At 33.6% G+C, this 16346-nt stretch overlaps 1 protein-coding gene and 1 long non-coding RNA gene across 2 annotated transcripts in view; one reads left to right on the top strand and one right to left on the bottom strand.

Annotated features, from left to right (window-relative positions):
- The window catches only part of LOC149717701 (uncharacterized), a 43055-nt gene extending 29314 nt beyond the window's left edge, over nt 1–13741 (bottom strand). The window contains exons 1-2 of the mRNA XM_089840564.1: nt 13231–13741; nt 11513–11767 (exon numbers count right to left, since the gene is read on the bottom strand). Of these exons, the coding sequence (XP_089696690.1) occupies nt 11513–11545 (33 nt within the window). The 5' untranslated portion in view covers nt 11546–11767; nt 13231–13741. The remainder of the gene's footprint in view (nt 1–11512; nt 11768–13230) is intronic.
- LOC149717702 (uncharacterized) lies at nt 4381–5744 on the top strand. Its single transcript, XR_016365593.1, has 3 exons — nt 4381–5373; nt 5450–5570; nt 5650–5744. It is a non-coding gene; the product is annotated as an uncharacterized LOC149717702 (long non-coding RNA).
- Nucleotides 13742–16346: the final 2605 nt, after the last annotated feature.

The following is a 16346-nucleotide window of genomic DNA, read 5'->3' as shown; positions in this document are numbered from 1 at the left end:
TTCGCGTGTTCTTAGTAAATGGCCATCTTTTATAAACTATAATAAAACGATTTTTACAAACTGTTGAAAACTTAATGCCTGAGCTAACCAATTTTTAAAAAATTTCTTAAAACTAGATTTTGTCCTACAAGAAATTTAGCGAAACGTACCTTGTTTTTTTTATATATATATATATTTATTTTGTTACATTTTCTTTTTTTTTTTTTTTGCATACGTAAACTTCCTTCCCCCCTCTTCTTTTTTGTAAAATTCATGAGTATATCCGTACCAAAATGATTAATGAAGTGAAAGTAGGGATTGAGGTTTCTAAATCCATTTATAAGAAAATAGGTAAACACTATGCAATCTATTCATCCTTTCATCTCGAACATTTTAAGCGAAAATCGTAGCCTAGATTAAACTTACAAGGCAGTCAGTGTTAATTCGCTATAGACTTTAATAAACTCCAAAGTAGAAACACTGCCGTTTCTCGGTATGGAGAAAAGTATTATGGAAAGGAAATTATGTTTGAATTGTAAAACTATATAGCTGTGTCTACAATTATTACTAGGCTAAATATTCCCGTTTTTCTCGGTTAACTGAATTCGTTCAATCAATGGCTCAACGTTGGAGTATTTTGGTTTAAAATTGCTAGGAAGACGGTGGAATTCATTGTTTCTCGATTTTCCACTTTATAAGTACCTATACTTCGTAATTCTAGAGACTTACAGCTCGAGCTAGTCTAAGAACGACAAGCGAGAATTGAAGTCCTACACTCGGTGGTTAATTTTGCAGGACTTCCATCTAGGTCCTATTTAGTCTGTAATAACCCTTTGACATGCAGCGCCTCATGCACCAGGCGTCGCTTTACCTCGAATCTATGACTTACGTCACTCACTTCATGACAAGCTCCAGTTTCTAAGTTACCAGTGACAAACTTATAGTGAACATATCTTATGGTTAAACTTAGTAAAAAGGCAGGGTAGCACATCCCCTTCGAGGTCCTAACAACGTTCATTGGAAACCCCCTAACCATTTTGTTTTGCACCAATTGGTAATGTAAAAAATTCAAAAACACCCCTTAAATTGTATGTTTATTTTGAATTTAAGCAAGAGGAAGTTAATTCTTCGACTTAAATGCTTAACTTTCCTTTTCATTCATGATTATTATGAGATTTTAATGAGAAACGGAAGGAAACTTATTTAGTTTTTCGTTTCCAAACGTTGGATGAGTAACAATTACGTTAAGATGATGTTTATTTAGCTGGAGCCTGCGATTTTATATGATATTTTTAAAGGTCATTCATGGATCATTTTATTATACATTCGTGATAAGGCGAGCTTCGTCGACGGAACTTTTAGTTACAAAGATTTAACATTAGTTGGTTATTCAATTCAAACGAAATAGGTTTCTTACTCTCAACTGCGCTTGATAAAAGGGTTTTTAATGGTATGGTTTCGAATATGAATGAAACTAGATACGTAGTACAATCGTTATAATGAAATATATACTATTACTTCATCGACACTATAGTACAGGTAAATACTTTAAGAGTAAAACATATCCTCCAACTTGTCCTCTACTCAAAGATATACTAAAATATCTTAGTTCAACTTGACAACTGTGTAATAAATACTTTAGACCAACTTGTCCTCTACCCAAAAACCTTATAGACCAACTGGTCTACTATTAAATGATACTAAATTTAAACTAGCCCAACTTGTCCACTGTTCAAAAACAGTAAATATCACAGACCAAGTGGTCTTCTTTTCAATGATACTAAATTTAAAATAGCCAAACTGGTCCCGAGCACGAAACCGGTAAAACCAATACATCCAAATTTGCATTTTTGTGAACTGTATGCACGCTTTCAAATTTGAATTTGTTGAAATTTACCCAAAACAAGCGTATGATAAACGATCCATTTTTCAAATATATATTTATATATGAAAGAAACTTGTTTTCCAAAATGCAAGCTATGGAAGCAAATAATCCAGGATAGTTGTGGTATAATATTGTAAAGAACAAGGTTTCAGAACAAAGCCTAAATTATTTTAAATAAAAAAATAGAAGTATGTCGCTAAATAAAACAAATATAAATCGAGAATTCGAGATGAATGAATAGTCAATATTTTGGAATAACCTCTTTGATTGTCTATAATATTCGTGAAAAAATATATAAATTCAAAAATTATATGCCTACGTAGTAGATAATAATATAGGTGAAATAAATTTTAGATTTCATGAAATGGTTATTTAGTTTCAAAACATAAGATAATTTCCGGAAAAAAAATTCAAATTCTGTTTGATTTGCAAAAAGGGAATTTTTTTCAAAATGAAACAATTTGAAGTGTTTCCAATTTGAAAGGAATAAATTATAAAATAGACAAAGCGCATCCTTCTCAATAGAATAATAAAAAATAAAATGAAATCAAGAGAGCGTCAATTGTTTCAATTTTAAGTGAGATTTAAACGTCGCAAATATTGCGCGATTAAGTGGCGATGATGATGAGTGACTAGGAAATTTGCGAAGAGTGAAATCTTCAATTTGACATAACGCTTGAACGAATTTAATTTCAATGTTTCAAGGGAACATTTACTTGGGTTTTTTTTTCTCTCTCCCTCTCTATCTTTCGCTTTCAACCTTAACGGAAATAATTGAATTATAAAAATAAATTGGAGATTATTCAATCGTAATTGTTTTATAAAAAAACCCATAAAGCTGCCAACAACGAACGACGAAATTGGTTAAGTTTAAAATGTATTTTGAAAGTTTGTAAGCACGCAATCACAGGTTAAAAATATTAGGTAGGAAGACAAACTTTGTTAAGACTAATCTGGAGAAACAAAAACTCTTCATCTTGGTAATCCTAATCTCAAAAAACCACTTCTTTCTAAGCCTAATCTCCAAAAAACCACTTCTTTCTAAGCCTAATCTCAAAAAAACCACTTCTTTCTAAGCCTAATCTCAAAAAAACCACTTCTTTCTAAGCCTAATCTCAAAAAACCACTTCTTACTAAGCCTAATCACAAAAGTTATCTTCTTCCTAACCCTAACTCAAAGTAATTAAACCAAACATTAGTTACGGTCGGATTTAATGAACTTAGTTCTGCAAAATTTTTAAAAGATTCTTAAAAGTTTTCACTGTTACCTCAGAATTTTAAATTCAAAAACAATTTTTAATTAAACAAGGAAACTGGTCCTTGAAACTCTATTGGCACCCCAAGGGGTTAACCTTTCCGATAGAGTATCACGTCCTACGAAATGAAATTAATCGTATTACGTTATATAAAAATATATTATGGTCCTTCTATACCCATAAATTATAATCATTATGCAAATCAAATAAGCCTTTTTTTTCTCTCTCTCTCTCTCTTGGTAAAGGTAAACCAAGGGATATTATAAACCAATATGTCGAAACTAAACGATATCCAGTATAATGAATAAATTTAAATTATCCACCTTACAGAAATCTGTTAAAATGAAAGATAAATGAAGATAATAGCTTCAAAACTCATGAGAGTCACAAAGTGATTCATTGTAAAAAAAATAATTTCACATTCCAGCATTAGTAATTCCGGAAAGTGAAACTATCTGTAATTTCATTTGAAAAAAAAGGGGTTGAAATTATTACACTTATATTAATGGGGGCAAGGTAGAGTTTAATCGACTAATAGCAGGTTTATACCTATGTAAACGCTACCATCTATGGAAGTACAACAATATACTGCCATACCTCCGCATTTTAATAAGCCTCAAGCTAAATATTTTAAAATCCGGCGAATCGTATATGCGCATTTTTTATTAAAGTCGACTCATCTCAAAATAATTTCTTATATTATGACCATATTAGGCTTAGCAACAGGTAAGTTATAGGCTTAAACTATGGGGAGGTTATTTGAGTACTTTTAAAACCTTTCTAAGGGTGCGACTATTCATATTGAAGAAAAGTTACCCATCTTAAATCTTACATAACCTTTCACAGCGAAAGCATTATATCAAGAGAAGAAAAAAAAACACCTCTATGCAAATCAGGATCATTGAACAGAAGAACAAAGTCAGGGAGTATACTTTTAAAATTTGCTTAGAGATAAGAAGACTAAGTCTAACCACCAAAACCAGTCTTTGCAAAAATTGATCTTTATCTAAAACTGGGCAAAAATCGACCAATGAAAACTCTCCCTGAATTATTTGAAAGACCAGTACCCTCATCAACTGACAAAGCTGACGCGCCTAAAACCCTTTGGTGTCTAAAAAGAATAAGACACTAAGAACTAGGTACACTTAACTAACTGAAGAACAAACGATACGTAGCGAGACTAGAGATCTTCAATAGGCAAAATCAAGTATCTTTATAGCTAGATTCAAACAATTTTATGTTGTTTTTGAAGGTAAATACTGAAATGGAAAAGTTTGAAATATTCAAAAAAGAAACTTTTGAATTAATAGATACCCAGCGGGATTTCGAATTTAAATTTAAAAAGATTAAAATTAACCGTTAGGCTTAGAGTAAAAATTTGTCTATTGGATTTGATGTTCATGGAGTATTATTTAATATAGTGGAATGTACAAAGTTGTATACCCTAACCACCCTATTACGAAGCTTCCTTATCATCCCCCTATTCACTTCATTACACCTTCCCTCGCGTTAAATGAAACCTTTAAAGTTAAACTAATAACATATTCAAGGTTGAATGTTTAGTTTAGTCTAAAAAAGAAATATTATTTTATAGATGACGGAATGATAGGCTATTTCGATTGAGACTATAAGCGAAAAAACCCTTTGGCTTCTTTGCTTTTGGTGATCTATCAATATTTTAAAATTAAAAGAACGATTTATATAATTTGGCTTGGTTTTAAATTTAAAGGGTCTATCAGGTTTTTCTATTCACAGCTGCGAAAAATCACGCCATTTGAAAAAGATTCACGAGAAAGAGAAGAACATTTTTCTTTCATATAAAAAGTTCATGGGCGCCAAAAAATGGCTGCGACCTTTGGCGCCTTTTTTGGGTGGCTGAGGCGATTTATGGACCTCGAGTTTCCTGTTTTTCCCAAATCTCTTCAAGCAAAGGATTTTTTACACACTTTTCCTTCTCTTGTAATCATTTTCGAATCGTGGAGAAGAGAAATTGAAGGCGCGTTACGTTACCAACAGACCACCAGGTACTAAAGCCAATCCCACGAAATTTAAAAAGAATATTAGGCTGCGATTAACGGAGAATGGTACAAGTCACCTATTAGCATCGTATGGTTCAAAAATTAAGTAATAGAGAGCTTTCAGTTGGAGGAGGAGCTGAGTTTCATGACATAATTTACGCTGCCATATTGGTGGGTGGGTTTAAAGCAGGAATGAAGCTGAGACCATGCACTCAATATGGCTACCAGAACAGCGGTAAGACTTCGGAGGGTGTGACGTACTACTATCCCGTCTGAAAGCTCTCTATAGATATTCCATTAATTTCTTACAGATAGAAACCAACACAGATGGGTGGGAAGAGGCCCTCGCTAACCACGAGACAACGACAAACGGAGCCCGACTCGCGCTGCCTCTAGCGGGGCTACTTGACGAGAGGAAAATAACCCAAGAAGGTGACCCCCCCCCCTCTGTAGTGGAATTGCACCTCTTCTGGAATTAATGGAACATTTGGTCTATTCCAAAAACTGTTAGGCCTGAAATTGATGGATGGGTTAATGCAAGGTAATGGTATGGAAGAATTTTTTTTTTTTTTTTGGGAAAATCCGTTCTGTCTCCAAGTGGTATGACGTATCACTCACTCTGTATAGAAATAGAGATGTAAAATAACATCTACGCAAGTCACAAAACAATGTTTGATTAGGTTTTTAGTCGAGTAAAGTCGCGGTGAACTAGAAACACCGCGTTTATATATATACAGAGGGGAACATTTGAATGATTCTAAGGTACTAGACACTCTCCTTTTAAAGCTAAAAGAGACCTTGTTTAAATTTAAAAAGAAAAATAAGGCGAAACTTTAAAACAAATTACGTGGGTTAAAAACATTTTCCAAGAAAGATAGCATTTTTTTTACGGTAGCAAATGGGTAAATTGGGTAGCCCCTAATTTTGTCAGTAAGTTTATAATTTTTCAAAGCCATTTCCGATATTATAAACGCCCTTATAAGTTCATAAGATATGTTCTCCATAAGTTTGTCACTGGTTACAATTACAAACTGGAGCTTGTGAGATGAAGTGAGTGACGTAGGTCATAGATTCGAGGTAAAGCGACGCCTGGTGCATGAGCCACTGCATGTCAAAGGCTTAGAACAGACTAAATAGGAGCTAGATGGAAGTCCTGCAAAATTAACCACCGAGTGTAGGACTTCAATTCTCGCTTGTCGTTCTCGAACTAGCTCTATGTAAGTCTCAAGCATTGCGAAGTATAGGACGTGTCATACTTATGATCAACATATCTTATAAACTTATGATATAACGAACCCGGAGTTCGCAGGCGTTATCTTCGAACGGTGTATACCGAAAGCATCATTTATAAAACAGCTAAACAGTTCAAAAACCTTGGAAAAGTTAATTCCTAATTCATTTCTAACGCACCATATTTAGCAAAGCTTCCAACTTGTAATTTAGTCTCTCAATACCTTAATTGGCATTTTATTTATTTATTTTTTTTTCTTTCTAAGTTAGTCTGAAGAAAATAAATAACGTCACGTGACAAGGAAATTATGCAAATTAGTTCCACCCTGAATATATAACTTCATGTCGCGCGAAAATGTGTTCTAAATAATTAATTAAATCCTAAATATATTCAATGTCACTTTAGCGTTCTTAAACTAGATCTCAATCCAAATCTAAATTCTATATTTTAAAATTATTGTTTTGAGTTAAGAGTTATTGGCTGTTCGTTCAATACTTTAAAAAGGCTTATAATAAAAAAAAAATAGTAAATAAACAATAGTATGTTTTTAATAATAACAATAATAATAATTATTATTCAAATTCGGAGCTGACAAGAAGGTTATATCACCTATATTTTGATGGCAAACCTTTTAATCGAAAAACCTTGGCCTATATTGAGATAATCCTTAAACGGATTTATAGTCGAGTTCGAATTTATTTATTACCTAAAATATCTTCAGGGGATAAAATAAAAACCCAATAAAAAGATCAAATTTCTTAAAAAAAAAAATAAAGATTATTTGACAACCGACAGATAATTTGATGGTTTGTTGAACTAATACTCATCCAAAAACTTTACACAAAATATCTCAAATATTCCCCAAAAAGAAATGTACAGTACTATTTGAGATTATCAAATTGATGGGCGACAAAAATAACTTTTTTATCGCCTAGAATGAAAGTTATCGCTGATAATTTGTGAATTAAATCAAATTCTTTTAATTCTAATCTGCCAGTAATAAATTTGGGTATCGAATCTATTTTAAGACGGATTGTCAAAGAAAGAAGCGACTGACGTTTTGAAATTAGAGTAATGGCAGTCTCCCCATCCTGCTTCGTATTAAGCTCTATGGGCCAATAACGTAAGATGCCACTAGTCTATAAAAATCAGAGGAGGAAAATTACTAGCTACCTAAAATAAGTGTATAGAAGCGATATATTTCAAATCGATAAAAAAGAAATAAATAAAAATCTTTTCACGATCAGAAAAAGGCTAGCCAACCAATCTAGAATTATTTTTCCCCCTCTGCAGTCTGTCGTCTGAAATCTTCTCAAGTTGTTGCTTGTTATTTGGTTTAGTCATAAGTATATAAGTGATATGTTCCATCCATAAGTATGACACTTCCTATACTTCGTAATGCTACTGAGAGACTTACAGCTCGAGCTAGTTCGAGAACGACAAGCGAGAATTGAAGTCCTACACTCGGTGGTTAATTTTGCAGTACTTACATCTTCCTATAATCCTATTTAGTCTGTACTAAGCCTTTGACATGCAGCGCCTCAGCACCAGGCGTCGCTTTACCTCGAATCTATGACCTACCTATGTGGCTTCAGTGCGGGACCTAGGCGTTTTTATGGATGAAACATTTGCCTTTAGCACCCATGCTCAACGCACCGCCAATCGTATAAATAGCATTACTGGGCTAACGCGACGGAATTTTTGCCACCATTCGCCAACTATCATGCGTACAATTTATAATTCCCTGGTTTTACCATTAATTGACTACGCTTCTGTCATCTGGCGCCCTCCTCGAATTACGCAGCAATCTCTACTCTTAAAGGCCCACAATAGATTCACGAAGGTCACAAAGGGATTTAGCCACCACTCCCCTGCTACGCGTGATGAGCGACTCCGCCTACTTTCCCCGTCTCTTAGACAACGTGTTAATGATTTGGTCTACGTATTCGATATTTATAAAGGCAATGTGCACACTGACATGTCTTCACTATTTCTCCCGTCAACTAATCTACGCACCAGAGGACATCCTGCTAAACTGGCGAAACCAGTGGCGAAGTCCTTTCCTAAAGCTAGTCACTTTACCGCAAGGGTCATCAATGATTGGAACTCGTTACCTGAGGAGTTGTTATCATTGGAATCTTCTACCACTTTCCGTCACAGTATAACGGCTTGGATCTTGGACAACGCCTGACTTTAATAATTTAATATTTTTCGGTTCATTTGTTGTACCTTAATGCTTTTGGGGGGTTGCACATAAGTCAATTTGGCTTAGCAACCCTATCCCTCCAATAAATAAATAAATAAATAAATTACCTCCCTCACTTCAAAATTACAAGCTCCAGTTTGTAGCCAGTGACGAACTTATGCAGCAACATATGAACTTATGGTTTAGTATATTGTTTAATTTATTCTTTGCTATAGTACAAGGCAGACTTAGAAGCTAGGTAGCTCTACTGGGTTTTGCGCAGGAAATTGTGCCCAAGGCGTTTTGATTCTTCTTTAAGAAATAATAATTTTTTTTCTTTATTATAGTTTTGTAAAAGATATTTCATTCGACGTTAGATAATAAGAATGATATAAAATAAAGAGGCTCCCTTCGCGCGATCGACCCCGACAACGACGACGTCAGACTGTCGGACCAAGTTCCTTCTTTATAGAAATTTTCGGCAAAAAATATGGCTAAGTCAACCCAAAAAAAAAATACTTGTTGATTTTTCCCAAAACTGTCTCTCTCCCGAGTCCCGACATGGAAACAAGTTTTGATACTAAAAATAGTAAATCCTATATTGTTTAATGAAGGAAGACTAAATGATAAATATGATCACCTCTAACATATCTATAGTTAATTTTTAATCGTATTCATGCCTTGGTAGAGGTCAAAGGTTAGATAAGAGACCATTTCATGTAACTAAGAGGGAATTTAAGACACGTGTTGAAGGAAGACTAAACGATGATTACCTCTCCCATATATATAGTTAATTTTTAATCGTACCTATGTTTTAATAGAGGTCATAGGTCAGATAAGAGACCATTTTGATGTAAGTAAAAGGGAAATTAAGACACGTGATAAAGGAAGACTAAATGATGATTACCTCTCCTATATATATATATATATATATATATATATAGTTAATTTTTAATCGTATCCATGTTTGTTAGAGGTCAGAGGTCAGATAAGAGACCATTTCATGTAACTAAGAGGGAAATTAAGACACTGGGGTAAGACTGATTTCCATCTCGCTATTTGGCACCCGCGCTGTAGTCATTTTGTATCATGAGAGTGCAATGTTTCAACCCTCTTGTATCATGTCCCGATATAAAGGGTTGCCTACCCTTTTTATGCGTAGACAAGGTCTATTTCGGGTAGAAATTGGATTGTGATGAATAAATAATAGACTCTAACTAGGATGATTCTTACCATTTACACAAGGAGGCCTGACTCACTGGACTGGTTGAGTCTAAAGACAGGCCTCCTTGTGTAAATAGTATGAATCCTCCTAGCCTGTAAACTATAGGCATTCAGCTAACTTAAATAGTTGAAATATTTTCAGTTTAAAACACTTTTAAGTACACACGTGGGGTGATCGAAAAAAAAGGGTTAAAAATCGGGGCTTATACACAATTAAACCCTTTTTTCATTAATATTAAATTAATAAAAAAAAAAGAGAGAGAAGGAAAAAAAAAAGATCTTGGTACTATTATACAAAACTAGGCGGGCAATTTTAGTCCGTATCTAGCCTAAGGCTGACAAATAGATTCAGCCCGGGGTAACGCCCATCCTAGCTTAATTTTCTTTAATAATAAAAAAAAAGGTTCTGGAAGGACCGGGGCAGGGCGACGTTGATAGCTCTAAAAATCCTTTAATTTTGAGGCCCTCGACTTCAAAAATTCATAAAATTAGTTTCGACTTTCTAGCAGAGAGAAAGAGAGTGAGTGGATGCTAGTTCAAAGACATTAAAAATGGCAAGGCTACTCGGGACACTTTCTCAAGGACGAATAGGCTACCTGAATTGCTACAGCGACAATGGGGCCATTGTAGCGTTTACTCTGTTAAGTCCTACCTCTACAGAATATTACAATGGTACCACCGTCACTCTAACATTTCTAAAAGATGAGATCAGAGTATTTTATCACAAATTTCGATTCGCTTTGGAGATTTTTGAATCCGTGAGAGTTTTAACGAATGATAGATATATATTTCTAAGGGTCATTTATACAGGTGTATCTCTTGCAAATTGCTTATTAGTTTGATCAATGTAAATTTAACAGGTGTGCCATGTTTGAAACTTTCTTTTTTGAATGTTTGCTTTGACGTCACTTTAAAGTTCTAACTTTTGATACTGCTCACAGCATGTTTTCCCACTCCTACCGTCTCAAAAGGCTTTACATGGAAAGGATTACCGTACACACTGTATGGCTGGCTTTGTTAAGAGGGTCAACGCCCAGCGTTGGTGTTGGACCACAGCTTTTCTTAAACCCAAGAAAATTCCCCGAATTTTGGTGACTTTGTCATATTCAATCTTTTAAAATCCCCTGACTGACTTTCCCCTGGATCTTTTTGTGCCCATTGTCAATGAAATTCAAAGACTTTTCCAGGTTTTCCATGACAACTCTTTTATGGCATCTACCCCTCCCCCAAACTGTATGAAGTTTTTTGAACTTCAGTAGCTTAAATTTACTTAGATTTTGTACATCTTTCACAGGCCCTTTAAATTTCGATGGACACGGTTTTAAAAATATATGGGTAGTCATAGACACTTTACTTGGTTTTCCATGACCTGTGGTAACTCGATTCTACACAGAATCTACCCCTTCCCCAGTGTATGAAGTTTTTCGAACTTAAGTAGATTTTTTTACATTATTTCACCGGCCCTTTAAATTTCAACGGACATGATTTTAAAATGTGGGTAGTCATAGACATTTTTAAAAGCATAAATTTTCATCTAGAGTCCCACCACACCACATCACAGACACTCAAAAGAATAAGAGACTCGAGAAACCCGAATATAAATTTAGATTTAGTATAGTGGGTAAATTTTTTCCCAATCTACCCTCGAATTTCCTCGCCCAGACCGTCAGTTCAGACGAAATAATAAATTTCTGTAATATCTAAAGAAGAAATGATATAAGAAAACGTCTTTACCTGAATTCCAGGAGGTTCGTTCACGCTAGACATCTTTTTCGCGCCGTCAGTAAGCCGGGCTGCCAAGCGAGATTTACTTATTCTTATTTTTTTTTAATATAATTTCAAGTTCTTTCCTTGAATTTCTTTTGTGTCCCGCGATCACCAAAAATGAAATTGTTTTGATATAACAAAAGCCGACGCGCGAACTTTAAGAAAAGAAATTCACTTCCAAAAGGCTTTTACTTTCATCAAAGTTTTAAAATGAATTCAATTCTGTAACAGAAAGAAAAAAAAAGAAAATATATCAAATTATTAAATTATTCTCAAGTTTAATTTATTTTATATAAATAATTCTTAATCATACTAAGGTTAAATCGATTATAAAATGTTTAATTTTTAATCATTTAATCACTAGGAGAACCTAGGAATTAGTAATTAATCAAAATATCAATGACATTTCATCATTCATTAAGGTCAAACTATATATATATTTTTAATTACAAATCATTAAGTTTTGATCAATAAAATTAATTTACTTTTGAATGGGCAAAAGGTAACGAAACATTTAATCTAAAAATAAGACATGTAATTTTAAATAAATAAATTTTCTGAACTAATTTAAATTTTGTCATTTGGCAACTTAAATCAAATGTACAATTTTAATAACGTCATATTTTCGAATTCGATATTAAAATGTCAATTTACTGTCCCCCCCCCCTTTAAAACAGCGTATTAAATTATTATTTCACGATTAAAAATTTTTATTTTCTAAGGTTAAGTAAGCCTCGATTAAAAAAAATTAAATTACCATCCAAGAACACAGAACATTTCCTCGTGTCTAAAAAATATCTAGCTTAAGGCCTCTTTTTAAGTCAGTATGAAACGAATAACAAATTTTTTGGCCTAAGAAAATGATAATAGCCGATAACCGCTGTTTACGCTACCGAGTATAATATGACTAAGAACGCACACACAAGAAAACCGGTATCACGATTTATAAATGCAAAATTTGAATTTGTCGAACCCAACTTGGATGGAGATTTTTGGGGGATTTCCTATTCAATTAGGCTTAAGGGGCTGTATCATAAGTTTTCTTATATCACGTGGTATTAATTAAGATTAATTAACTTTGATTAATGTTCACAGGAATCTTGAAACGCTTCGTAAGTTCGTAACACCAAACCAATGATCAGTAAACAATCTATTCCTCTTTTTCCTTCAAGTGATAACTGAATAAATTCATAATGATATAACGCATTCATTCAAACTCCACTAATTAGCGCGGTAGATCAAAAATAGGCCTAATATGCAAATTATCATCTTGAAAATATGGTTTAAAAGTTTACTACCCACATTTAACTACTGTTAAACAAACCTAACCTCCAAAAACCTTAATATATGAAAGATTTAAAATAAAAATTTAAAGTTAATAAATCGGAAATTTAATAAGGCACTTAAGTAATTTACGCAGTAGACTTAAAAATAGGCGTAATATGCAAATTACCATCTTGAAAATGTGGTTTTAAGTTTAAAGTTAGTCCTAACTACATTTAACTTCAACTAAGGGTTAAAAATCTTCAAAAACCTTAATATGAAAAGTTTAAAATAAATTTTAAATTTTAAAATTCGGGCCTTGGCTAAGTAACTTATGTCTAAGCGCCTAAAACTAAAGTTAAAAATATTAAAGAAAGAAGAAAAAAACATTTAGAGAAAAAAATGAAAATATTGCCACGTACTTTTCCACAAAAATAATACGGTCAGAAAAAATACTTTTACAACCGTTTTAAATCACATCTTGGCTCTAAAATTCCAAATAGCAATCGTTTCTATTTTGGAAAAATCCAAGTTAAAAACAATTTTTTTTTCTTCTTGTTGGATTTTTGGCGCACAATCTTTCTTTTTAATTAAAACAAGATAATTATCTTGCGCAGTTCGATTTTAGCACCGCCACTTTTTCGTATCGCGTGTGGTTATTATTAATCTTTAATACCACCGAAATAATTCGATAAACGAAGAAGTAGAAAAAAAATATAAATATATTTTTCTAATTTTAAATTTAATTAATATTTTTACTGGGTGTAGTTATCTCGATGGCGGCAAACTATATCGCGATTTGTCGGTAGAAAAGAAGGCATTTTAGCGCGAAACCTCTAAGACAGAAACCAAAGCGGCGGCGACGCGCACCTGTTGCTTCAAGACTCTAGAAAAGGAGTTACGAGTCGCTCCGACTTACTCCGAAAAGGAGGAAAAAGTTTTCCCAAATTTTTATTCTTTTTTTTTACCGCATAGAAAAATACCTGAGATTCGGAAAATTTTCTGGTTCAATCGCGCCGTCTGGTTACGGAATTAAAAATTTAAGGTGGTTAATTTTTAATTTTAATTAAAGTTAATTAAGTATCTCCGGTACGGGATAAGGGTGTATCTAGGAATTTTAATTCGATTGGTATATTTATATATATAATTTATTCATGAACTCGGGGTTATCAAATATGTTTTTAAGATATCTATAATCGTAATGTATTAAATTTCATGCTAAATACCAATGAAATGATATTAGATAATAAATTACATTTTAAACAACGATATTAAGTTTCTCTTTTTCTTTTGAGATGCGGTTCTTCTAATATATCTATATAAGTAAAGGTCCTGAGTTATTGGTTGATACTCAAGGTGTAGCCTAAACCGCTTCACCTAGGATGCTAAAATTTGGCTGGTATTCTACTCCTAAATAGTAGAATGATCGATAAGACATATTTCACCTTCCCCTTAATGTAATTTTAGGGTTAAAAATAAATAAATAAAAAAAATTGAAATTCCTCCTGTTAAATTTAATTATAAAGGTCTTTTCTTTTGTAAAGATGTTCACCTTCGGAAATTTCAAGTGTGTTTTCGCACCTACACATAATAAGCGATGGATGGAGGATGGATGGGAACTTTAATTTTTGGGGTTTTTTTTAAAACTTTTTTCTATTTTTATTAGTTAAATTTGAAGTGTTTAAGTAGGTATTTCCAAAAGATAAGTATCAAGTAGGTATGTCTTTTTCCTTATTAGTATCATAAGTTTATAAGATACGTTCCCCATAAGTTTATCACTGGTTACAAACTGGAGCTTGTCATGTCAAAGGCTTAGTAATGCAGACTAAATAGGACCTAGATGGAAAATTAACCACCGAGTGAAGGACTTCAATTCACGCTTGTCGTTCTCGGTTCTGCTCGAACTAGCTCGAGCTGTAAGTCTCTAGCATTACGAAGTATAGGTAGTGTCATACTTATGGATGGAACATATCTTATAAACTTATGTTAGTATTAAATGGGCGGGCGTTTACCGTCACAAACAGTGTCTTGAAAATGATTTTAAAACAAAAAAATTCTGGTCTAACGTCATCCTGAGATTTTCAAAATAAAAACTTTCAAACTTCGGAGACAGGTAAATTTTGGGGAGAAATAGGCCTAGTAAAGCCTATATGGAATAAAATTTAAAATGTAGAGGCCCCTGTAGGTGATCACCCTCATTTCGGGCCTCACTGAAAGTAAAAGTTCTTGGATTTTTACGAACCCAAGACACGGGACGTCAGAAACATTAACCTACCCTAATTACAATGTATTTTTTTTTACTATTTTTTTTTTTAAATTTTATAGTAACTCAAAAATTCCTAAAACGAGTACTTTGTAGGCCCATGCCTGTTTCGATTATTTTTTTTCAAGGAATTCTACTTTTTTTTTCTTCTTTTCAAAATATATTTCAAGCGCAAGGTTTCTGATTGGCTAAACAAAAGTTAAGGCATCGAGAAAAAAAATTAAAACAGGCCCCACTAAGTAAGAATCACTGACGTAATTTCGAAGAATTCTAAAAATGTCAGATTTTATCAAAGAGAGAGTGAAACTGGATCATAGAATATATTCCTAATCTGCGAAGAAACCAACATACACAGGCGGGAGGTCTTCCTCTTAGCTTATTTGATTTCCTTAATCCTTAGTGCCAAAAGGTAACGCCAGACGGAGCCCCAGTTCACTATACACGCAGTAGGGAGGCTAGCCCACTCGCACTGCCTCTAGCGGTGGTTTTTGGCGCTAGGGAAATAACCCAAGAAGGTGACCTCCCCAACCCCTATGTTGTAATTGCTTATCTTCCGGAATTATTGAAATAGTCTATTAATTTGCGATTTTTAAATCACCCTTTGAAAACACTCAATTCGTATAGATTCATTACATTATCCCTTTGCAAATTCAAAAAGGGGCCCCCATATATGACGTAATTCTAAAATTCTCAAGAATTCCCAAATTATTTCTTTCTAAAAGTTTCCAGGGTAGATCATCTCTAACTTAGCTAAAGTTTTTCTTTCTTGTTTCCGACAAATTTGAATAAAAACCGACGCTGGAGGCTTGTGGGCGTAATATTCCAGTACAGGACCCTTTCATATAGTTCATACCACCTTTAGAATACAACATATACAAACAAACAACCCTCAGGTATTAGCCATACCAATACCAATCAAAGCTACTGAAAACTCAGCTTGAAACGTGTATAGACAGGTAGGTCTAATTTATATATTTTTACCTAAAGAAAAATCATGCTTTTCTCAAGTCAAGACAGGTTCTGAATTCGAATGGTCTACTCTTGCTCACGAAATTTTCTTTCCACCCTCACTAACCCTAAACTACTTGAGATACATCTCACGCAGAGTGTTCGTTAATATCAAGCAAAGCTACACGTGATTAAATAGCGTTCAACGCAATGAATTCTTAAACTGACATACTCCCTTGAGGCATAAACCATAAAATAGATTACGTAATCTAAAAGGAATAAACGGATGTCGATGATTGGTCTGGGGTCAAAGTAGGCTAAACTGGC

This window comes from Phalangium opilio, unplaced genomic scaffold, assembly GCF_054372755.1.
Source record: "Phalangium opilio isolate 3A_F unplaced genomic scaffold, DU_Popi_V2 ptg000003l_1, whole genome shotgun sequence".
Taxonomy (NCBI): domain Eukaryota; kingdom Metazoa; phylum Arthropoda; class Arachnida; order Opiliones; family Phalangiidae; genus Phalangium; species Phalangium opilio.
Note: the sequence above shows the minus strand (reverse complement) of the source record. Positions and strands in the feature narration are given on the sequence as shown.